Source organism: Triticum urartu, chromosome 4, assembly GCF_003073215.2.
Source record: "Triticum urartu cultivar G1812 chromosome 4, Tu2.1, whole genome shotgun sequence".
Taxonomy (NCBI): Eukaryota; Viridiplantae; Streptophyta; class Magnoliopsida; order Poales; family Poaceae; genus Triticum; species Triticum urartu.
The window spans coordinates 469,891,350-469,916,951 of NC_053025.1; the positions used below are offsets into that span (position 1 = coordinate 469,891,350).

At 43.3% G+C, this 25,602-nt stretch overlaps 1 protein-coding gene across 4 annotated transcripts; it reads left to right on the forward strand.

Moving 5' to 3' along the window:
• The first annotated feature begins 12,262 nt into the window (after positions 1-12,262).
• Positions 12,263-25,580, forward strand: LOC125552096 (DNA (cytosine-5)-methyltransferase CMT2-like). 4 transcript variants are annotated; one of them, XM_048715573.1, is made up of 21 exons: positions 12,269-14,230; positions 15,314-15,345; positions 15,438-15,531; positions 15,875-15,982; positions 16,472-16,591; positions 16,689-16,782; positions 17,071-17,264; positions 17,342-17,407; positions 17,514-17,747; positions 18,362-18,420; positions 18,489-18,555; positions 21,614-21,943; positions 22,065-22,133; positions 22,452-22,538; positions 22,618-22,705; positions 23,551-23,681; positions 23,758-23,862; positions 23,945-23,988; positions 24,081-24,150; positions 24,233-24,336; positions 24,988-25,580. In XM_048715573.1, exons 1-21 carry the CDS (start codon positions 12,329-12,331, stop codon positions 25,136-25,138), a joined length of 4,149 nt encoding a protein of 1,382 aa, XP_048571530.1. In that variant the 5' UTR covers positions 12,269-12,328; the 3' UTR covers positions 25,139-25,580. The 4 variants fall into 4 exon arrangements, 3 of the variants coding, with proteins under 3 accessions (XP_048571531.1, XP_048571529.1, XP_048571530.1); XM_048715572.1 differs by lacking the exon at positions 15,314-15,345 and having other exon boundaries at positions 12,267-14,230; positions 15,406-15,531; XR_007303387.1 differs by lacking the exons at positions 22,452-22,538; positions 22,618-22,705; positions 24,233-24,336; positions 24,988-25,580 and having other exon boundaries at positions 12,264-14,230; positions 24,081-24,156.
• The last annotated feature ends 22 nt before the right edge of the window (positions 25,581-25,602 follow it).

Here is a 25,602-nt window from a genome sequence, read left to right on the forward strand (position 1 = left end):
ACACTTTTCGGTCCTTAACCGAAGAGGGAGAAGCCGACAGTCGGTTAAGATGCGTTTAAAGTTCGGTTGAACATAGATATGATATAAGTACTTCGGTACATGCAATCATTCTTCTACCCAAGTCACTTGGGGGCTCTTAAGTTTATTTGAGCCGTTTTATAATAAGTGTTCTTCTTCTCAGTCGTTGCAAAGTTCTATTATTATTATTTATCACTTCTTTTTTCGACGCGAGTGTGCGGTCACTAGCCGGGGAGCCTAATTTCTCTCTCAAAGCCGCTAGAGTTTAGTTTGCTAAACTGGCCTAATGAGAAGTACTCCGCCCTCGGGATAGGAGGTTAAAGCCGTAGGCTGACCCGCTCGAAGTCTTGAGATAGGATGTGTCATGTTAAAGGACGACAGAAGCACTTCTTTTTTCTAAGACCAATTTTCGGATTGGCACCGAACACTTGATCTTGTTCGAACGTCATGTTTTTACTGACGTTTCTTGGTTTTCCAAGCTTTTTGGCACTTTTAAACTATTTGTGCTTTTCCAGCATTAGTCTCGCAGTGCAACGCCGGACACCTTTAGGGATTCGGCAAAAACATTCTCAGATATTGCTATATATGCATCGGTTTCGAATTGTGTCTTCGGTCAATAGTTGGGTTGCCCGGCTCCTGCACTTGCTTCCTACGTTCCGTTTTGTTCGGCTAGGCGTGCAAAGGGAGAACCACTGCGATTGTGCTTCCAGCTCACATGGTTAAGCACCTTAGTGGAGAAAGCCGAAAACTGACTGTCACAATAAGCGTAAACTGGTCAGCGATCCGATGACTATGACGGGCCATTCATAACATTGGCCGAAGTGTTTACGACTTGACCTCGATTGTCGCCGAACACTACCCGGGGCTATTAACTGGCCTCCCAAACTAAATCCTTAATATTTTGCTCTTACATTCGAGCTGAGATTTCATGATCATGCTTAGCATGACAACCCAAAGAAAGGAACCGATAGCGGGACTATTTTCTTTGGAATACATTTCTTCTGTTAAACAGTAATATAACATATCTCTCTGCGTACCTTTGTTTATAAAACCGTGTGGCCAGATTGCCTTGTTTGTCGTAAATCTTTGCCCTCATAAAGGCTTTATAAAGTAGGACAAACACTCCTCGGCTACTGGCCAAGGAGGTGGAAGCCGATGGTCGGTCAACAAAGTTTTGTACAATGCGGATCCGAGCATTAATGACGTAAAGTACTTGGATACATAGAGTCATTACACATAATTTGTGATTTTACTATGGATATTGATCCTTAATTCGGCCACCCGTGCCCGCATTAAGGCACGGGGGCTACTGGGCTTCGGGCTTATTATTTACAAATATTAAAGGGGCACATCGATCCCCTGATCTGGTGTTGCCACCCGACCAGTGTCTCGGGGGCTACTGCATTGCTTGTCCAATGCAGAAAATTTTATGTGCAATATAGTTTCCGAGGAGATTTTGATCCTCAGGTTGGTCGGCCGCACCCAACCTGAGTCTTGAGGACTGAGCACGCCGCTTTTGTGTCCCGAAGTATTCTGCCGAGCTAGGACTTGATCCTCAGGTCGATTTTGCAAATCAACCTGAGTCTCAGTGGCTACTGGGATCAGCGGTCTTATGTCATCCTTCATGTGCATCTCGGGTTTTAGACCGATACACACCTTGAGGGCTACTGGCTATATATCTCGGCAGAGAATAAATTGCACCAATAAAAAATATTGACAAAAAACCGGCCCATAGTCGGGGTGGTGCACCACCTCGGAAGTAGTCCGGCATAAAGCTCGGGCGCTAGTGGCTGGCTCCATAGAGGGCATTTCCGGCATTAAGCTCGGCTAAACTCCTTCAACTTTTTTGAACCAAGGTGATATGACACCTCGGATATAGTCCGGCATTGGAGCCTGGACACAGTCCGGTGTTGGAGATCGGATATATTTCGGCGTTGGAGCTCGGATACATAGTTCGGCGTTGGAGCTCGGATACATTCCGGCGCTAGAGCTGGGAAGCAGTCTGGCGTTGGTGCTCGGCTGCAAAAGATACCTCGAATGTAGTCTGGCGTTGGAGCTCGGACGCAAGAGGACCCTGCCTCCCGGGAACAACTTCAAACCCGAGGTGTGGCATAAAAATAAACAAGGCATTGATAAAGGCCGGAAACTTAAAGGGGCTCCTCGGATACCCGACGTGTAAACTCGTCGAATACATTTTGGCGATCCTCAAGATCGAAGATAAAGAAGATTTGTTGAACCAGTTTTCAAGACCGGCAACCGAAGATGAAGAACAGTTCAGAAGAATCGAGGAGCGTCCCTAACTTGAAGACCGGTTCAGGGGGCTACTGATGGTGTCCTGGACTAGGGGGTACTCACCACGTCGTCTCCCGATCTATTAGATTGGGCCGAGGACCCCCGTGGCCGTATACTCATGGGCCAGTTCGGACGGCTACCGCATACAAGGAAGATTCCACAAGACTTGGCGATCAAGACAAGGACTTCTCCCCACCGGCGCATTCGGCTAGGACTCTTGTTATCCTAGGCCTCCGGTGCATTATATAAACCGAGGCCAGGCTAGTCGATAGATATACAATATATACAACAATCATACCATAGGCTAGCTTCTAGGGTTTAGCCTCCTTGATCTCGTGGTAGATCTACTCTTGTACTACCCATATCATCAATATTAATCGAGCAGGACGTAGGGTTTTACCTCCATCAAGAGGGCCCGAACCTGGGTAAAACATTGTGTCCCTTGTCTCCTGTTACCATCCGCCTAGACGCATAGTTCGGGACCCCCTACCCGAGATCCGCCGGTTTTGACACCGACAGTCGACTACTCCCTCCTCGTCATGGAGAGCGCCGGGATGATGAAGATGGCCACCGGAGAGGGATTCCCCCCTCCGGCAGGGTGCCAGAACGGGTCTAGATTGGTTATCGGTGGCTACAGAGGCTTCTGGCGGCGGAACTCCCGATCTATTCCGCTCCTCGATGTTTCTAGGGTATATTGATATATATAGGCGAAAGAAGTCGGTCAGGGGAGCCACGAGGGGCCCACGAGGGTGGGGGCGTGCCCAGGGGGCAGGCGCACCTCTGTGCCTCGTGGCCACCCCGAAGCTTCCCTGACATATACTCCAAGTCTCCTGGATTGCTTCCGTTCCAAAAATAACTCTCTCGAAGGTTTCATTCCGTTTGAACTCCGTTTGATATTCCTTTTCTTCGAAACACTGAAATAGGCAAGAAAACAACAATTTGGGCTCGGCCTCCGGTTAATAGGTTAGTCCCAAAAATAATATAAAAGTGTATAATAAAGCCCATAAACATCTAAAACAGATAATATAATAGCATGGAACAATAAAAAATTATAGATACGTTGGAGACGTATCACCCTCTCGTTGCTATGCATCACCATGATCCTGTGTGTGTGTGTAGGAAAATTTTGAAATTACTACGTTCCCCAACACATACTTCTCAAAGCGATGATGTATTTCAATCTTATTATCATTTGTCTAAGCTTTGGTCTATATGTTGTCATCAATTACCAAAACGGGGGAGATTGAAAGTGCAACTATCCCTGGGTGGTTTTGGTAATTCCTAACAACATATAGCTCATTGAACTAATGCTATTTCAAGATGATCATTTCAGAAAGTTCAATGATTGGCATGGCATGAATTAGAAATGTGGACCCCTCAAAATGCTAAGGACACAAATTGGCTCAAGCTCAAGACTCTACATTTTCATTTTAGTGATCCAAGATCACATTGAGTCCATAGGAAAAGCCAATACTATTAAAAGGGGATGAGGTGTTGCTTAATGGCTTGCTTGCTCAAAATTCTTAGTGATATGCTCCAAAAGCCCTCAACCACTTTCTCATATCCACATATGTCCCAAACCAAAAGTAAAACTCGGCCCCACCAAAATTATCTATCCGGCGCCACCGAGTTCATTTGACATAGCCACTGTGAGAAACCCTAGTCACTTCGGTCTCACCGGGATGGGATTGTAAACTCTCTGTTTCCCTTCGTAACATTTCGGTCCAACCGAGATGAGTGATTGGTCCCACCGAGTTCGCAATGCAAACTCTTTGTTTCCCTTTCGTAACGTTTTGGTCTCACCGAAACGAGCGATTCGGTCCCACCGAGTTTGCCTGACCAACTCTCTGTTTGCCTATTATAGAAATCGGTCCTACCAAGTTTATGTTACCGGTCTCACCGAGATTACGTTATGCCCTAACCCTAATGAAATCGGTCCCACCGAGTTGACATGTCGGTCCCACTAAAAAGCCCAACGTTCACATTTTGAACTAAATCGGCCTGACCGAGTTTTATGATTCGGTCCCACCGAGTTTGGTAAATTGTGTGTAACGGTTAGATTTTGTGTGGAGGCTATTTATACCCCTCCACCCACTCTTCATTCGTGGAGAGATCCATCAGAACGTGCCTACACTTCTACCATTCATTTTCTGAGAGAAAACCACCTACTCATGTGTTGAGACCAAGATATTCCAATCCAACTGTAAGAATCTTGATCTCTAGCCTTCCCCAAGTTGCTTTCCACTCAAATCATCTTTCCACCAAATCCAATTCTTTGAGAGAGAGTTGATTGTTGGGGAGACTATCATTTGAAGCCCAAGAGCACGGAGTTCATCATCAACACACCATCTATTACCTTTTGGAGAGTGGTGTCTCCTAGATTGGTTAGGTGTCACTCGGGAGCCTCTGACAAGATTGTGGAGTTGAACTAAGAAGTTTGTATGGGCAAGGAGATTGCCTACTTCGTGAAGATCTACCCTAGCGAGGCAAGTCCTTCGTGGGCGATGTCCATGATGGGATAGACAAGGTTGCTTCTTCATGGACCCTTCATGGGTGGAGCCCTCCGTGGACTCTCGCAGCCGTTACCCTCCGTGGGTTGAAGTCTCCATCAACGTGGATGTACGATAGAACCACCTATCGGAACCACGTCAAAAATCTCCGTGTCTACATTGCGTTTGCTCCTTCCAAACTCCTCCCTTTACATTCATATGCAAAGTTTTTACATTCCGCTGCTATACTCTTGGGCTTGCATGTGTAGGTTGATTGCTTGACTTGTGCCAAGTTGCTAAAATCTTCCAAGACTTAAAATTGGGAAAATGCTAGATTTTTATTTGGTCAAGTAGTCTAATCACCCCCTCTAGACATACTTTCGATCCTACAAGGGCCTATCTTTTACTTTTATGCAAGAGTCAGTAGTATTCCTTCTCATTCCAACCTTCTCTTTAGTTGGCAAGCATCATGTGACGGGGAAAGATCTAAGCATATATGGCCATTCAAATATATTTGATCATGAATTATTATTGTTGACAATTATATCTATGATAAATAAGTTGGGAGGCGAAACATTAAGCCCCTATCTTTTTCTGTGTTCAATGGATGCTATTTGTTCTAAAAATATGCTTTGAGTGGTAGCAGTCATGGAAGACTATATGATAGTTGAGTATGTGGGATTTGCTAAATCAAAGCTCTTACATAGACCCTTCCTGAAAATAAGATGAATTGCAACTGTTTGATGACTGAGAACCTAGTTTGTTAGTTTTCAAGAAAGTTTATGATCTATGCTTTAACATGTGAATAGCTTGCTACTGGATCATGAGAAGTTTTATGAGATGAGCTACTGTTTATGACATATAATGACGCTAGAAAAATTTATTGAAATTATCATTGATCAAACTTGTGCACTTGGTAGCATTCCACATCAAAAATTTTGTTTTTAATATTTACCTACTCGAGGACGGACATGAATAAAGCTTGGGGATGCTTGATACGTCTCCAACGTATCTATAATTTTTGATTGTTCCATGCTATTATATTATCCATCTTGGATGTTTTATATGCATTTATATGCTATTTTATATGATTTTTGGGACTAACCAATTAACCTAGAGCCCAGTGCTAGTTTATGTTTTTCCTTGTTTTTGAGTTTTGCAGAAAATGAATATCAAACGGAGTCCAATTGAGCTAAAAATTTGCCGTGATTTTTTATGGGCCAGAAGAAGCCCTCGAAGCAAAAGAGTTGGGCCAAAAGAGCCACGAGGCCTCCACAAGGGTGGAGGGCTCTCCCTACCCCCTTGGGGGCGCCCCCCGGTCTTGTGGGCTCCTCGTGGACCCCCCTGACTTGTTCTTGACGCCAAAAATTCCTATAAATATAGAAACCCCCAGAAATAAACCTAGATCGGGAGTTTCGCCGCTGCAAGCCTCTGTAGCCACGAAAAACCAACCGGGAGCCCGTTCCGACACCCTACCGGAGGTGGAAACCATCACCGGTGGCCATCTTTATCATCCCGGTGCTCTCCATGACGAGGAGGGAGTAGTTCACTCTCGGGGCTGAGGGTAAGTACCAGTAGCTATGTGTCTGATCTCTCTCTCTCTCTCTCTCCCTCTCTCGTGTTCTTGATATGGCACGATCTTGATGTACCGCGAGCTTTGTTACTATAGTTGGATCATGTGGTGTTTCTACCCCTCTACCTTCTTGTGACGAATTGAGTTTTACCTTTGAGGTTTCACTATTATCGGATTGAATACTTTTATGGATTTGAGAACACTTGATGTATGTCTTGCGTGGGATACCCGTGGTGACAATGGGGTATTCTATTGATTCACTTGATGTATGTTTTGGCACTCAACTCACGAATTCCCGAGGTGACATTGGGGTAATCTACGCATAGGGCTTGATGCACATTTTCGTCCTTGTTTCTCCGGTAGGAATCTTGGGGCACTCTTTGAGGTTCTTTGCGTTGGATTGAATATTATGAATCTGAAGTTGTTTGATGCATATAGTATAATTGACCCACGGATACTTGTGGTGACATTGGAGTATCTAGGTGACATTAGGGTTGATTGATGTGTGTTATATGGTGTTATTTTACTACGAACTCTACGGCTGTTTGTGACACTTATAGGAATAGCTCAATGGATTGATCAGAAAGAATAACTTTGAGGTGGTTTCATACCCTACAAGCAATTTCATCTTATGTTCTTTGTGATAGGAACTTTGGAGTAACTTTTGTTGCACGTTGAGGGATTTCCATGTGATTCAATTATGTTATCATTGTTGAGAGAATTTGCACTAGTGAAAGTATGAACCCTAGGCCTTGTTTTCAAGCATTGCAATACCGTTTTCGCTCACTTTTGTTACTAGTTACCTTGCTGTTTTTATATTTTTATATTACAAAAACCTATATCTACCATCCATATTGCACTTGTATCACCATCTCTTCGCCGAACTAGTGCACCTATACAATTTACCATTGTATTGGGTGTGTTGGGGACACAAGAGACTCTTTGTTATTTGGTTGCAGGGTTGTTTGAGAGATACCATCTTCATCCTACGACTCCCACGGATTGATAAACCTTAGGTCATCCACTTGAGGGAAATTTGCTACTGTCCTACAAAACTCTGCGCTTGGAGGCCCAACATGAGTCTACAAGAAGAAGGTTGTGTAGTAGACATCAGCAGGTCAGATTCCGAACAAAGCAGTCAAGAAAAATTGTCTATTAAACTACATTGTTAACATAGAATAGAAGGAACATATAGTTTGATGAGATTTTACTTACAATAATTCAATATAATATACTTTGATCGTCTATTAGAAGTATATCATAGTAAAAAAAGAATTTTTCATCTTGGTTGGTGAGCCTTGAGGTGTAATGCACCAAATGGGTATTAGCTTGCATTGTCCACCATGATCCATTTTGGGAGAATAACCAAAGGTGTAGAAAATGGCATGTTTCATGAGTAGGACAACATATATATACACTCCATTTTGTGACACATTTTTAATAGGCTGCCAGCCAGCATATAACAATTAAACAAAATGATGATCATAACAGGCCATACTTGATCCTCTCAGCAAGGATGAACCCTTTAGACTAATGAGTGTCATCAAACCAGAACAATCATATAGTGATACTGTAATGATAGAAAAGATATATTCTTACATTTGTCAAGAGATGCTATAGGTTTGAACACATAATATCCGAAGTGCTTAGCCCCATATAGAAGATCGTTTGATTGTAATTATACATGCACATGCTTGAAACCGAACATCAGTTACCATTCCAGCGTCTATCACCAAACAAACAAACAAAAAACATCAGATGAACAATAATTAGAGCTCCTTGCCTCCTTCTGTTGGATGCAATGCATGCGCCTCTGGATGCCAAGCAGCAATCAAACGAAACCTTCTGTTTTGAACACCTGCAGTAGAAGAACGACAATGTCAGTCACAAAATGGTACTGCCAGTGTATTAGATCGATCTCATGTCACCGTGAAATAATACTGCAAGGAAAGAACATCCTCAAGATGGACTACACTGTGTCAGATGATCTGATTCTACAAATCAATCAAAAGAAAGCAATAAAAATACCAATATGATTCACACTAATGTGTGCGTGAGAGAGATGCAGGTAGTACATGGCAAGTTTTATCTGTTGATTCATTCTCCTTCAAGAATAATAAAAAACGGAAATGAATTTTTTTCACATCTAGTGTTTACAATCAAAACCAACCCGATCGAAGAGATGAGCACGACCCATCCTATCTCGGCACATGCTTGATGACAGTGCTTGAGTTAGAGGATTGTAGGTAAACCGTGAGAGAGAAAGATATGAACAGAGCTTCCATCTCAAGCTAACCCAAAAAATTAGTCAGATATAAGGAGATGGAGAGGAAGGAGAGCCCCCACCTTTGATGCAGCCGATGTTGGAGGAGGACGCTGACGGTGGCAGATCGGGAGCGCTGGTCGATGATGGGGTGCGTGGCTTGGGGGCAGCGGAACCTACATGGCCTGATTCCTCGGCAACGGGGTGCAGAGCTCGGTTCAACTGCGAAGATTACAGGGGCCTCCGGCGTCGACGACTTGTGAAGGCTTGGCAGGCAGGAGGCAGCGGCACCTCGCCATCAACGGCACCATCGCTCCTGAAGGTGAGTTGTTTTGCAATGGTTGGCTATATATTGTCGAACTGAGTCCAAACATAAGACCAAGGGGTTGATTTATTTGTGCGAGTGGAACCAGATGGAGAAGACGAAGAGAAAGGGAAAATATGGTGGAGAAGGAATGAAAGGAAACTGTAGTGGAGATGATAACGCGCCCGAAATTTAGAAACATTATAACCGAGCACTTTTCTAGCCCTCTCAGACCATTATCGTTTTCGGCCGTTGAATCTGCTCTTCTAAGCGTTTCAGGCCGTTGGATGTGAGTGCAATCCCCTATGGGCTTCAGTTGCGAACAGAGAGAGCTAGACGGGCTGGGCCGCTGCTCCCAGACCAAAATTGGAGCTCTACTATTGTTTGGGTATATGGGCTTGACACCCACGAGTAACAAAGCCCGTGAATAAATACTACTTTCCGAAGCGAGCAAGGATCCCGGTGTGCGTCATCCAGTTCTTGTCTCGCGGACGGTGGATTCATACGATGCAAGCGACCGCACCTCCACCGACGACATGGTCGCCTCACTGGGCGACGCCAAGGGGACGGGGGGCCGAAGCGTCGGCTGTGATTAGAATCCACTTGCCGGTGATTTAGCACGTAATCAATCGTAGTTTTTGCGAGCACTAATCGCAATTGATGTGTGCCACTCTTTCCGACATCCGATTATTGCAGGTCGCTTATGGTTCTTATTCAGTTTCTTCCTTCATGTGATTCATCTTCTTCCTTTATTAGATGCGTGAGGACGCTCATGATTTGGGTTCGGTTTCTTCCTTTAATTGTTGCGCGTCTATATAATCTCCACCACACTGCCACTGCTCATTCCCCAACCTTATTCGGCAACGTCACATCTTCTGGCCATGCTTCTCGCCAGGTTTCCACCGCAGGCCTATTGCCCCTCCTTCCTCACATCTTCCATCAAGATACTACTGATACCGAGACCGAGTCCCTTCTGATTGATACCGCTTTCTTGTTTTGCTCCCAATTCACGACAGACACTTTTTCTGTTGCAGGTGCTCTCACATCTCAGTTGATCTATTGGAACTGCCGACGGGTTCTGGTGGTTAGTTTGGGCACTTCTAAAGCTCACAATTTGCAATGGTTGGCACCCAGGTTAGTATACATGTACTCACATGTCTTATTGTACATATGTATGTCTAATTGTGTATACACTTCTAGAGCCTCACTCACATATCTTTCAGTCGTCTGAATTGACTGTTGATGTTGCGTATTAATTCAGTTTTTATAATAGTTTGTTAAGACCTGTTTTTCAGTTTTTAATTTAATTTCTCACATGTTTATATGTATTAAGAGGCATATTTTGTCATTCCGCATAGTCTGAAATTATTTATTGATTTATCTTTCAGTATATTTTTATTTTTGCATATTGCTAACTTATTAAGAGGCCATATTCCTTACCCTTTTTTTACCGTTATTACCGTTCTACTGTACTAGGGCATTGCGTCTACCGTGCACTGTCCTCTTCATCATGTTAAGGGTGATCAGATCTCCAGCCAATTGGTATACTCTCCATATACTACTGATGTCCGCGGTTTGGCGACTTTAAAAAATGTGAAACTGCACTCCTGTACTATAAGCGTCTTCCTCTCTACTTGTATGGGTAATATATGTGAACATGTTTAATTGTTGGGATACAAAAGTTTCAGTTGATTATAACCGCTTCTTCATCATAGAAAAAAACAGACCATATGTTACTTCAATCCACATGAGGATTTTATTAATGCTATTGTAGCTTCGAATTGTCTACTTAAGTATTGCGAAGCTACCATCCGGTTCTACATTTGGCCAAAAATACGTCCATAGTACAATCTCCTATAATGTCGGCTTTTGATGTTCCCGTATGGCCTACCATATGGGTAACTTTATTGTTACAAGCTATCTGTACATCAAAGATTTGTCTCTCACCTTGATGCCAACAAATCATGTTATCCTCTTTATATATATACAAACTGAGTGCATGAAATTTGAATTATATAGATAACCATTATACATCCATACATTTCTTTACTTGATCTCTAAGTTTCAACGTTTTTCAGGGATGCACAGGGTCTGCATGTGTCCACGAAGAGAAAATTGCAAAAGGATGGCTATTAAAGCATCAAGTGTTAGTATATTTTCGGTTTTGCGGACGGATGTGATGTTGTGGCTGCGTTTGCTTGCATCAAGATTTTTAACCTAGTTATTTTTGTGTGCAAAAGCTAGATCTCAAGCTTTCAACATTGTTCAGTTTCACGCGTAAATGCAGGCTTGTTTTTCTTAAAGAATAATTTTGTTATAAGGCAGACTTAAGGCTTTCAACATAGTTCAGCTTTATAAATAAATTCAGGCTTGTTCTTCTTAAAGAATAATGTAGTTGCTTTCAAAATTGCTCGATTTATGCATAAATTCATGTAATAGATCAAAATTAAGACCAATAAGGCCTTTGATGTTCTGGCCAACGATCACCCTGTTGCATTGCTTCTGTGGTGTACCAACTATTACATCATGCTATTTATATCACCTTGATATTTCATTGTTCTGAAATATAACAGATATAATCTTAGTGTTATGTCGTATGCCTATGTATTTTTAGAAATACCTACCATTTTATTGTAAAAATGTATGGGTGCAGCAATGCGCGCCATTAATGATCTAGTTAATGTTAGGAAGAGAACATACATATGGCCTAAAAGTATCAAGACCAAGGCACGACCCAATTCATTAACTGCATGCACTGGTTTAACTGCACCAAATTAAGTGGCGACATGCATGCGCTTGGATGAAATTGGCTGCGTGCTTGTTTGGCATTACTGGCTGGTCTCACGCGCACCAAAATTCACCTTCCGTGTAATATCAACGGACGCACCTCGCTTGCACTCGCTTGCACCGAACAAACAAAGTAGTAGTATTTTTGCTGAACTATAACATGCGTGTGCGATTCAAAAATCTGCTGATGTGGCGTGAGTGCTGAGATGGAATAGCTGCATGTTGAGATGAGGTGGATAGGCCGCATGTCAAAAAAAATAAGTTAACGGGATGAGCTATTTATGTATTATAGATTTTTTTGTTACTGTTGTAACTCTTCATTTTATCACTAGACGATTACTATTTGATACAGTCCACTGATTGATCCACATTCTGATATCATAGTCTTCTAATTTCCAGAAGGAGTCTTGACCTCGTTGAAAAATAAGTTGTCTGGGAGCTTTATCAGCATCCAAGAAAGCAGCTAAATCCGAAAGTTGCCTGAAAAAGGAATTCAATCCAGGAAGCAAGCCGGGCTGTGAACTGACTACTGTACTGACCTCTGGCCACATCGATTGACTTTACCTAATTTGGTTGTTCGGTCCAGTCAGCCCCCTGCTCCCATGGAAACTCCGCCTCACAACCCCATCTCGCCCCCCTCCCCGCCCCCGGTCGCCGATGGCTCCCCGGCGGCCGACGCTGGGGCGGACGGAGAGGAGCCGGCGGGGGAGTTCAGCGCGGGGCTGGAACCCCTGTGGTCGCTCCTCTTCGGCACCCCGGAGGAGCTGGAGCCCATGTGGTCGCCGCCCAGGGGATTCGACGTCGGCGCCGAGTTCGCCGCCGCGGCAGCGGGCCCGGATCCCCTGGTGGACGACGGAGGAGGGCCCTGGGACGGTGCCGAGTGGAGGTCAACGGGGCTCGTCGCCGGCGAGGGCGTGTCGGCGACGACCCGGGCGCCATCCCCGCCCACCGCGGCGCCGGGCTTCGCGGAGTTCGAGCCCCCAGCGTCAGATTCATCGGAAGGCGCTCCAGGGGTGAGCCCGCTTGATCACCTTGATGATTATTCACGTATGCCGGAATCTCCGTCTACTCCTGTTGCTGTAGACATGCGGGAAAAGCTCGTGTTCGTCTCTGACTCCACGCCGGTGCCGGGGTCTCCTCAGTCACCATGGGGGTCTTGCTTGGAAGCCAATCTAGAGGAGAGTGCACCGACGTGCACGCTGAACACCATGTCGTCGCCTCCACAACTTCCGCCGGATGATGACGATTTGGTGGAGGCAGAGGATGCTCCCAAGTATTTCTCTCCTTCAGAGAATATTGCCTCAGCAAGCATGGCTGCTGTTGATTTGAACGCGGAGTATGACCCCAAGGGGAATGCCGATGGTTGCGGTACCTCAGGTGCTACCAGTACAAATGACACGTCCCTTTGGGGATCACGGAGGACTGCGAAGACCATGGCGGCAGCAAATGCCACACCTTCAGAACCAAAAGCACGCTCATCTAGATCCTCCAAGCGGCGCCCTGTGGACTCAGATCTGGGAAGAAGCAGTGAAAGGCACAACCTTTCTGTATCCACCACTAAGCCGATCAAAGAGACCACCACTACTGCACCAGACATAGTTGATAAGCTGATCAAAGAGATTACCAGTACTGCACCAAACACAGTTGACGAGCCCATCAAAGAGGCCACCACTACTGCACCAGCCACAGTTGATAAGCCGATCAAAGGGACTACCACCACTTCAGCAGACACAGTTGATAAGCTGATCAAAGAGACCACCACTACTTCACCAGACACAGTTGACTTGCGCAACAGGGTGGAACAACATAGGTCAGCAGAAAATGTTAAGATGCAAAGCACCTCCAGTGGCCATGAGAACAAAGGAGGTGGTTTCAGTAATCAGATTGTAGTGGCTTTACCAGCCGTGAATTATAGGTCCGCCAAGCGCGGCGGAGTCTCTGTTCGTGCCCCAAGGAAGACTAAGACGGCTGTAAAGGCATCATCGTTGGATTCAGACAGTGTACCACCTATCTCGCCAGTGGTAAACAGTGAACCTTCAATGCATAAAGCAGAGTCTAATCCTCATGTACGACCTAGCAAGTATGATCTTGACCCTGAGAACTGCTTGCCATCGGACAAAGTGGACAGTAGTGGTATTGTACCGTGCAATGCGGGGTTGATGAGTGCGGAGTCGCACGTGGTCAGTGAGATGCCCCAACAACATGATGGAAAATCTTCTAAGCCTCCAAGGGCAAAGAGGGCGAGGGTATCGACAGGTAAATGCTCGTCAAATTTGAAGAGGACAAAGAAAAATGGTGGCTCAATTTGCCAATCGCCAACTGTCACAACGATGCCAGATCCGAACAACAGTTCCAAAGTCATCATGGATAAGAAATTGGTTGATTCGGAAATGGTGGATAGTGTTAATGGATCCTGTTGTTTTGTGGGGGAGGCAGTGCCGGAGGAGGAGGCTAGACAGAGGTGGCCTCACCGCTACGAGAAGAATCATCACTTTGTGGAGAAGGTAGGCATTTGGCTCCACTGTCTGCTCTTTGCATGGCTGCATCATATACTTGATATAAGAACGGGATATTTGTTGGTGTAGATTGATTCAGAATAAACAAATAGTTCTGTGGATTTTAAGGCTTGTCAAGAGTAGAATCTTTTACTAGAACTATATTCACATGCTCATCACAGCGGTGCACAACCATAAATATAGCAAGGAGTGCTGATTAGTACACATGCAAATCATCAATACCTTCCTAGCAACAATATCCAAGCATGTAGGAAAACGTCAGAGAACATACGTATCAAATGGGGTACATGTCAGAATTCACAATAGGTAGTAGCAAGTAGTACCATAGAAGGTGGTGTAGGACTGTAGATAGACGTTAATGTTAGAGATGTACATAGTTTCCATTTTGGCTGTATAATATCCTGTTGTATAAGTGGTTTTCCTGCACATTGACCACACATGTACGTGCATATATACTGAAACAGAAAATAATTTTAACTTCAACCCAGAAAATGAAGCCTTGATCATTGTTTTTTTTTGCAAGTCTTTGAGCCTAATCGGTTTGGTGCCAATATTTGGCAAGCCAGCATTTGGTAAAATCAAAAGTAGCCAACCAATTGCCTGTCAACATTTTAGACTTGCGAACAATTGGCATCAAACCAATTAGGCTCTTCATCTTGTATGCAGCTAGGGACACAGGAGTTACAGATAACTTTGGACAGTGGTTCAAACAAATGGACATTGGATGCCATATGATAAGAGAAGTGAACAAATATCTTAAATGAATCACATTGCTAGTCAGGTTGACTAGGTGAAAACCCAAATAATTGTTGACTTGTGTAACATGAAGCACATAATTGCAGGAGAAATTGTATGAATAAACAGGAAAGGACCAACAATTTCTCTTGTGTGCGCAATAGCATAATCTTGTAATAATAAGTAATACCCACAGGCATGTTGGCTTCATAATTTATAGATTCTTATATGGAATTTGTTATTCGTATACTAGTACATACTAGATTTATACTCTGCCTTGTAACAATTGAATTTTACGCAAGTAATGTTTTCTGCTTGTGGTTTCTCTGTTTGAAGGATAAGAGGAGCGATATCCAACCAGTTGCCAAGTGAGCAAAAATGCATTGTCTCTTATACTTTATGAATGATTAAGTTGCTCCTGTTACCAGGCTAACAGCTATACGTCTACCTTGCATTACAGTGCTGGCAATGCTGTCTTGGATGTCAAATGTCACTATTTGCAAGCCAGCATATCCGGATCTACTTTATGCATTGGAGATTGTGCATTTGTGAAAGTGAGTTCATATTTCTACGCTAATATTTCTTTTATAGTTTTATGTATCTTTATGGTTGTGCCTTCTTCATTTTTATGTCTTCTGAACTCATTAAATGTTTCAAAAAGTTTCCAAAAATAATAACCCATTGATCAATCTCATGCATTTGTTTTCCATTTTGTAGAGTTTTGCATCTCGGTGATCACGTTCATGTATTTTTTTTGCAGAATCTTTATCTATGTTTATCTAGACCTGATGCTTGATTACAAACATGTTTTTGTTATTGTGTTATATAAAACTAATATTTATGAAGATGTCAAAAACTTTTTTGTTGCACAACTCTAACAGGGTTAATCTTGTGCAGGGTCCAGAGGGAAAGCCAGATTACATAGGCAAGATACTGGAGTTCTTTGAAACAGTTGCCGGTGAATATTACTGCAGAGTGCAGTGGTTTTTCAGAGCTGAAGACACGGTGAGTTCTGTTGTCCTGGCTGTTTGACTGAGAATTACGTATCTCTTAAGAAACATTTTCAGCTGATGAGTATTGTTGAAGTGTTTATGTGGACTGCCTAGCCCTTACCATCAGTTCAGACTCTTGGTTGCATGGGATAGTGCATGAAGCTTAACATGGTATCAGAGCCCAAGGTCTTGGTTCAAGTCCTGGCTTTCCCAATTTATCCAAAAATTGTTGTTCCGCCCTTTGTGTCCACGTATAGGCCTCTTGAGCCATACCTCTGACTCTATCCACGTGTTCTCCGCGTCACACGTGAGAGGGGTGTTGAAGTGTATATGTGGATTGCCTAGCCCTTTCCATTACTTCGGACTTTTGGTTGTGTTGGCTAGTGCATGAAGTTTAACAAGTATGAAAGTTGATAATGCATTTTTTTTGTTTTGGAGTTGAGAATGCAGTTTATTTTAGAATCTCTAACCATGTTTTTTTCAACCTCTTATTCGATCTCAGATCATGGAAGACCAAGCACAGTCTCATGACCCAAGGAGGCTCTTTTACTCAGATCTGAAGGATGACAATGCTCTAGACTGCATTGTCTCCAAAGTGTCAATTGTGCAAGTTTCTCCTTGTGTATGGATTCATCTTGTATCTTAGATATTTTCTTGTGATGTCTGGTTTCCCAATATTTGTTCCAACTGAGAAGTAATGTTATTTATTTATGTTACAGGTTGATAACCAGTCAAAGTCAATTCCTTCACCCCAGTATTACTATGACATGAAGTACTCTCAGGACTACAGCACATTCTCTACTTTGGAAATGGGTTTGTTTTCTCAAACAACAGTGATGCACATGTGGCTATGCATGAATTTAAGAGACCGGAAATACTTTATAGTGCCAACCAATTATGACTTGGATTTGAGAGCGGCTCTCCAAAATTTTGCATTTGTTTCAAGTAGCTTTCAGATTTTGTTTTATTATTGTCAAGCTGGTCATAGTTTCTGAAATATCTTGTTTTGTAATTTGCATTTTGTGTAGTTTCTGTTGTATCATCTTTTCATTGTTGTTATGAGCTTACCTCATCAGTCTGACTTTGTTTCACGAAATGCAGAAGATACACATGCTAGATTGCAATCAAGTCAAGTAAGTAGTATCAGTATGAAAAAGGCAGACTTCAATAAGACGCAAAAGTCTCATGTGCCGAATAAGAAGGATCTCTCTTTGTTAGATCTGTACTGTGGTTGTGGCGGAATGTCAACTGGACTTTGTCTTGGAGCTCATGGTGGCGGTGTGAATCTTGTGACGGTACTTCTACACAAACATCGTATGTATTATAACTTAGTAGGAATGCATGCTTTTTGAATGTTTTGCTCATTGTTTAGAGATGGGCTGTTGATGATGATGAAGTTGCATGTGAAAGCTTCAGAATGAATCATCCAGAAACTCGGGTACTGTGGCTTTCATAATTTCATGGCCCATGCTATATTTTTCTCAGTATAGTTTTTAATGCAATTTCTGATCCATTTTATACACACTGTCATGCTGCTTCAATAGGTCCGCAACGAAACTACCGATGATTTCCTTGAATTGCTGAAAGAATGGCAAAAATTATGCAAACAATATGTGAAGGAAAGTGAAGTAAATGACCATGCTGATGCTATAACAGAATTCAGTAATGGGGGTCCAGATGATTCTGCAGTCCCTCCTGAAGAGCTTGAAGTATGGAAGTTAGTTGATATTTGTTTCGGTGATCCCAGTAATGTCAGAAAGCGCTGCTTATATTTTAAGGTTTGCGATGATTTATTGATTAGTTTCCTCTTCTTTTAAAACTATAACAGAGGCAGCTTAATTACTTGTCAGATCTACCAGTGGAAGCAGACAGTTCAAATCCCTAATTCCATTTGAATCAAACTAACACGCGATTGCTCCTGTGTCATATTTTTTATTTACAATGGAATATACAGGTCTCAGTAGGCTTAATCCAAACCAAGGTAGAAGATAATATATGAGTCACTTTAGTCCCTATAAATATCCCTCCATTATACTCCCTCCGTTCGGAAATAACTGACACGAGGAGACAAGATTTTGAACTGTCGGTTCAAAATCTTGTGACCTCACGTCAGTTATTTCCGACGGGGGAGTAGCTATTATCTATTATAAAGGGGGCCCTGACTAGTCCTTCAATTTGTCAAAGGGTCCACCAAGTATTTCCGTTTAGATTTTTTACCAACGGCGAAACATATAAATGATTTCCTATCAAATAAGTACGTTCACTCTCTTGCCTTAACCCTGTAGCAAAGCTCTTCCATATGTCCATAGATCACATACTTTTCTTCTCTTTTGTTCATATATGCTTCTATGCTTAACTAAATTTGCTATTTTATTATGCAATATGTATGCAGGTCCGTTGGAAGGGTTATGGCCCTAATGATGACACGTGGGAGCCAATTGAAGGATTAGGGTATGCAATTTTTTATCTTACCAAGACTCATTTCACGTAATATGAACAGTCCCACTTTTAAAATGCAGGAACTGCAATGATGCAATTAAGGATTTTGTTATTGAAGGTCATAAGCGAAAGATACTACCACTTCCTGTGAGTGTTATTCTTCAAAGTCAGCTTTGGTGAAATTAAGTATACTGAGTATATGACTGTCAACTAGTAGATTAGATCCTTTCCCTGAAAAAGGAAACTAAACATAGATAAAAAAATCAAGTACGATTCAATATTTGACCGTCAAATAGAGATCCAAGAACACATTGCGAACACGTCTATGCAATTTTGACATGATGCAGAATTTTTATTTTCTTGAAGAAGCTTAGTAGAACAAAAACTGATTACATGAGGTGCGGTTTCAGTACTACTAGGTGCGAGGAGGAGGTTAGCCTTGATGGGTAGGTGGTACCTCAGAAGGACACCTTTCGATATTTGGGGGTCAATGCTGCAGAAGGATGGGGGTATTGATGAAGATGTGAACCATCGAATCAAAGCCGGATGGATGAAGTGGCGCCAAGCTTCTGGCATTCTCTGTGACAAGAGAGTGCCATAGAAGCTAAAAGGCAAGTTCTATAGGACGGCGGTTCGACCCGCAATGTTTTATGGCGCCGAGTGTTGGCCGACTAAAAGACGACATCTTCAACAGTTAGTTGTGGCGGAGATGCGCATGTTGAGATGGATGTGTGGCCACACGAGGAAGGATCGAGTCCGGAATGATGATAGAGTTGGGGTAGCACCAATTGAAGAGAAGCTTGTCCAACATCTCTGAGATGGTTTGGGCATATTCAGCGCAGGCCTCCAGAAGCTCCAGTGCATAGTGGACGGCTAAAGTGTGTGGATAATGTCAAGAGAGGTCGGGGTAGACCGAATTTGACATGGGAGGAGTCCGTAAAGAGAGATCTGAAGGATTGGAGTATCACCAAAGAACTAGCCATGGACAGGGGTGCGTGGAAGCTTGCTATCCATGTGCCAGAACCATGAGTTGGTCGCGAGATCTTATGGGTTTCACCTCTAGCCTACCCCAACTTGTTTGGGACTAAAGGCTTTGTTGTTGTTGAAGAATATGATGCAGAATTGTTGTGGCTATGCCTTCCCTTTGTGCTTCCATGTTATAAATAGTAAGCGAGATCATGTGGGGACAGCAGTATAGGAGGGCTACCCCATAGGTGCGTCCAGCACAGCCTTGTACGGCCCACACAGCTAGGGGCGCACCCCTTGCGTTGCCCTCCAAGAACATATATCCTTTTGTTTTCCCAAAAAAGAATTGTATTTCCTTATTTTGCGGCTGTCTCCATCTATATGTATGGAGACCCCTGACCATTGTATATAGCAGATGAGAAGTTGCCCTAATCTCTCCAGGCCTGCAACCTGCAGCAACAATGCCAGCCCAGCTGAACCTCTCTATCATCACAGCTCAGAATGATTCTGATATCAAAGCCGGCGATCTCTGTTGCACATGCTACCAGGGGTGAACCTATGAACTTCAACGACCGCGTCTCTGTTGCCACCCTCAAGGAGTTCACCGAGCACCCAAAAAAAAACCCAGGCCTGGAGGTTTCTCCGCACGCATCTGCGACGGCGACCGCTGTCGTCAACACTGCCAACATCCAGCGATCCCCCCCCCCCCCCCCCCCCCCCCCCCCCCCCCCCCCCCCTGGTAGCTGCATCCACTGTGGTCTTTGCAGCCATGCTGGGTGCACAGGAGAAGCTTGTGCCGCCCTGATCGATGTTACCGGAGGGGTGGCGTGGCCGCACCATCGATGATCACGGCGATAGTCACCCTCAGCGGCTTGCAAGTTGGTGTTCCCAACCAATGGTGCCGAGGGTGACGTGTTACTTGGCTTAATCAATGTGAGCAGTGCTTTGCAGGTCAGGGCACACTGGCAAGTGCGAAGGCGTGGTTAGCGTCCTACCACCTGACGGGTTTGGCAAAACTGTGATACTGCCACAAGGAGCGCAAGCATGGCCAACCCTCCTGAGAGGACTTCACCGCGCATATCAGCCGATGCTTTGGTCCACCCTCGGGCAGCAACCCGTTTGGCGAGATTATTTTGCTTACCACTTTGGTATGCCGACTACCAGAAACAATTTCTAGCCCTCAAGGTCTTCCCCGAAGACGAGGAATGTGGCATCTTTATGAACGGCCTTGACGAGCCCCTCAAGGTCTAATTTCTCATCTTCAAGGCAACACCGAGGATGCCATGGAGTCACATGCTCGTCTGAGCAACTGGTGCCGTGCATGACCGCTGCCCAGCCAAGTCGGTCAGGTCGCTCATCCCATCCTGTGGTCGCTTGGGGGCCCTAACTGAGGACTTACTCGGTGTGCTACGTTCCTCCTGGCCGTTCAAGAGCTATCTTTGACCGATAATACGTTACCACTTTCCCAACCAAAAAAGAGTGACTATAACCCCTTTAAATGTTCAAAATTTTAATTTGAAGATCTGTTATAAATATTTATTTTATTTCTTTATTTTCCATTCTATTCTTGAGGGGTTACTATTTTTTCGCGCGCGCGCGCGCACACACACACACAGTGCGGGAGTCAAACTGGCTCATAGCCTTGTCCCAATCTTCCCTCACGACCTCACCTCATGATCATATAAAGTGGATCGGGAGTCAAACTGGACACATCTAACTAATATGTGGAGCTATCACAGTGGCAACCGACGTGGTGCTTGTTTCATAGGCGAGCCTTTTTGCTGCCTGTTTGAAGACACAGAAACTTTTTGGCTTGATTATCCACTGCGTGCACACAGACACTAGCACTACCACGACAAATCAAAATTCACATACCATCTTCACATAAGTAGCGCTTTTACAGCAGCAAGCTATGTGGTGCTTGTTTGATAGGCCAGGTCACATATTCGAAGAAACCCATCCCATACCGCTGCCACCGACACCTCCGCGCCAACTGTTCGGTCATCTGCCCTTTCAAGTTGGATTTGTCGGGCACACCATATTCCTCTCTACCTAGGTGGATTTGCCACTACCCATTAGACCACCTTAACCTCTCCTCCATGGTGTAAAGGTCAAGTACTTATCATGACTGTTGTCACTCTGCAGTATAGTTAGTCCATGTAAATTCTTTCTCTCATGGTTGCTATGGCCTCATTGGTTAATATTACTTTTTTCATATCTTGTTTGTGTATGTTTTCAGGGTGCTGTTGATGTCGTATGTGGTGGTCCACCATGCCAAGGCATTAGTGGCTACAACCGCAATAGAGAATTTGATGAACCATTTAAATGTGAAAAAAACAAGCAGATTATTGTCTTTATGGATATCATGCAATTTTTGAGGCCCAAATACGTCTACATGGAAAACGTCCTTGATATATTGAAATTTGCTGATGCAACACTTGCAAAATATGCTCTAAGTCGCCTAATTGGTATGCATTACCAAGCCAAACTAGGGATCATGGCTGCTGGATGTTACGGCCTTCCACAATTTAGGATGCGTGTATTTTTATTGGGCTGTCATCCTGAAGAGGCAAGTATGATTTTCTTGTATTTTATTAACTGGGACACTGGGAGCCAGCCCTATTGGAAAATCATGTTCTGATATTGGAAAATTACTTTATTGTTGCCTAATTACCATTTTTACTCTGTAGAAATTGCCCCCATTTCCTCTGCCTACACATGGAGCGATTGTGAAGAATAATTGCCCATTGGCTTTTGAGGTAACCATGAATTGATGAAATTCGGTCTGTGATAAGAAGATAGTGTGTATCCCACCTTAGAAATGCATTTGTATGGAACGATTTCAGTTCGCTCTTTGCATCTCACATTATTTACCTGTCAAAAATGAGGACGTGCTTTCTCTGGCATGCTTACTGCATTGTATGTTTACACTCGTTCTGTGTGTTGTATTCTGTTTTGCTTGTCCATCATCTGGGAATTTTCACCTGTTGATGCCTGCTATGATGTCTTTGTTTTTCCAACTAGGCAGAGTATTCAGACCTCCAGTGTGAACCTGACACATTTTTTTAATCTTGTAGCGTAATTTGGTTGGGTGGTCTGACAGCACATCAGTACAACTAGAGAAGCCAATTGTCCTTGAAGACATTCTTTCAGATCTTCCGAAAGTAATTGAAAATCTTATAAGAGTTCTTAAATCTCTAATTTTAGTAACCTTTTGGTTCATAAGCTGTTGTAAACTGTTAGGTGGGAAATGCAGAAGATCGTGATGAAATGCCATATGTAAAGGGCCCTCAAACGGAATTCCAAAGATACATTCGGACATTTAGTTCTGGTGGGTCTAATATTTTTCTATGCTTATATTCTGAAGATACTAATTGTTGAAATAGGAAATAGTGTAGGGTTGTTAGGCAAATCTGATAGACAGGTCTATAATGGACCTGTCTAACGCGCGATGGTGCACAACCATCCCCACACGACTACACTCTCAGGAGCTTAGGTTGGGACCCTTTGGTGGAAGGAGGGAGAGGGGGATATTTTTTTTGCATTGTATAGAACCGATTTTGTTCAGTACTAATGGTGGGGAAACTCAGGAAAAATAACAATTGAAAAATAACATAATTCAATTGAAAACTATTGATAACATAATTCAATCGAACCGATTCAAGTGTATTGTTTTGTTTTCCCAGTAGTTTAGGGTTTGGGTGTGTCCCTTAGGGTGTGTTTGTTTGATGCCCACACTAGCCCACCTACCAAATGTTGGCAAGAGTTTACTTGCCAAATTTTTGGCCAAGGAATCCCCCACCCTCAATTGACCATTTATTTGGTAAAAATCTGTGCAAGGAAAGGGTGGACATCCATCGGTAACCAAAATTTTGGAAACAAAGCAAACAGTGACCGAAATTTGATAGCCAGCCAATTTTTTGGCAGGGCTAGTGTGGGCAGCAAACCAAACAGACCCTTTCCTTGTACTGTATATTTGCCCTTTGGGTTGTTGGAATAAGCAGTCTCCATTTGAGCCTTTCTCCAGTATTGGCATGTTGGATGTCATAAACTAAATTTAGAAGGGTATCACATAATTTACTCCTTTTTATTTTCGCTGTAGTTTCCGTAATTTTTATTTAGTACCAAACCTTTCGTAATTCTGTTTGAAACTCACATAAATTTCTTCCACTGCAGAAGTGCAGGGTCCCAAATCTCATGCCGCAAAAGCTAAGTCAAAAAAATCTAAGCCAAAATTGTATGACCATCGGCCGTTGGCACTGGGTCATGATAACTACTTAAGGGTTTTGCAAATTCCCAAGAAAAAGGTTTGCCGAGAAACTTATATGTTAGCATTTCATCTTTGATAAATCACCCCCTTCAATCTCACCAGTCCTATTCCAGGGAGCTAATTTTAGAGACCTTCCGGGAGTCATAGTTGGTCCTGACAATGTGGCTAAACTGGATCCAACAAAGGAAAGAGTACTTTTACCATCTGGTCGTCCTCTGGTAAGATGCTTAAGATACACCATACTTCTCTGTATGTGCAATTTAAAACTTGCCAGGTTGTGGTTTCATATTTTCATTTCAGGTGCTTGATTGTGTACTGACATACGAGGATGGTAGATGCTTAAGGTTGGTTTCAATTGATTTTAGTAGTACACTGCTGTTTCATAGATATGGTTTCTTGTTTCTGATTTAACTGTCTCTTGTATGATATATTGTAGACCTTTTGGTCGACTATGGTGGGATGAGGTAGTCGGAACTGTGCTGACGTGTCCAAATATTCGTATGCAGGTTACCTATGATTCCATCTTCTTTATTCACTTGGCTCATAACTTTAAAATATCTCATAAGAAACTAAGAGAATATGTTTCAGGCCTTGATACATCCTGCGCAGGACAGACTGCTCACTGTTCGTGAAAGTGCTCGATTGCAAGGTTTTCCTGATAGCTACAGGTTTCGTGGAACAGTCAAAGACAGGTACTTGTTTACATTGTTTCTGTAAGTTGTCACGTCAGGGTTGAGCGCTTCAATTTCTTGTAATACTCTATTCCGAGATAGTTGGAACCCATTACTTTTTTTCCCATCCATGCATCCCCACTAAACTTATTTTCCTTCCATCTTCTTAAGCCACGTCATCAGGTCCACTAATTGCAATTGGCTTGCCAATCTTTAGGCAAGCCAAAAAATTGGCTACCAATTGGTTGGTCACCAACGTACTTAGCCAACCAAACTTACCAAAAATTGGCAAGATTTGAAATTGCCAAATGTATGACAAAATTTGACTCATATGCTTAATGCAGGGTCTTTTCCCCTTCCCTTTGCTGCATGCCTTATCTTCTCCCTCCCCATTGGTTGCACATATACTGCCCTCATCCTCGGCCTCGCTGCCCATAATCTCCTTGCCTCTGCGCAACGACACCGCCACCACTCTTTTCATATAGGTCATTTGTTGAGGCCGTCATATAGAATTCTCAGCATAGTCCATACGCCATACTCAATATGAATTCTAACTGTTTCTAATGATTTCCCGCAGCAACGTGTGGGGTATCTTTTAGTGTACATAAGATTATATGATATTTAGATAGTGGCCTGTAGCATAATGTTAACATGTGATGAGCCTGGCTGCAGGTATCGCCAGATTGGAAATGCTGTGGCCGTACCCGTTGGCCGTGCACTTGGGTATGCCTTGGCCATGGCCAACCTGAACAAGACTGGAAATGATCCCCTCATGGAGCTACCACCCAAGTTTGCATTCTCTCATATAGAAGGCACTCCTTAGTCAGACTGGCAAAACCTAACGGTTGACTTTTCCACCTGGGTTTAAGTCTCGTCATCTCCGTTCATTCTCCGCTAGAAAAGCTGGGTACCTCATGGTCGTGAATATCATTAGGACTCGTGAATATCGTTAGGGCATGCGCATTTTAACATAAGTCTTGATTCATTTTATTGCCATGTTGTACCTTGTAACATCTTAGTTTCTTAGAAGTTCCTGTAGGCAGGTGTAAGTTGCTCAGTATGGTTTGTCCTGAGAGAACCTTGTGTTGTACTGTAAAAGAATGTAGGTATCATAACTTTGTCACATACATTTGTTAGAAGCTCACATGGGCAGGTGTAGGTGGCTGCAGTGGATCTCCTCTGCCTTTGTTGTACTATAAAGACTATGTATGTATGTATGTATAGACAAGCTGAGTGGTCAGGGGAATAAAATGTACACCTTCTGACGTGTTGGTGGTGTTCTAATAT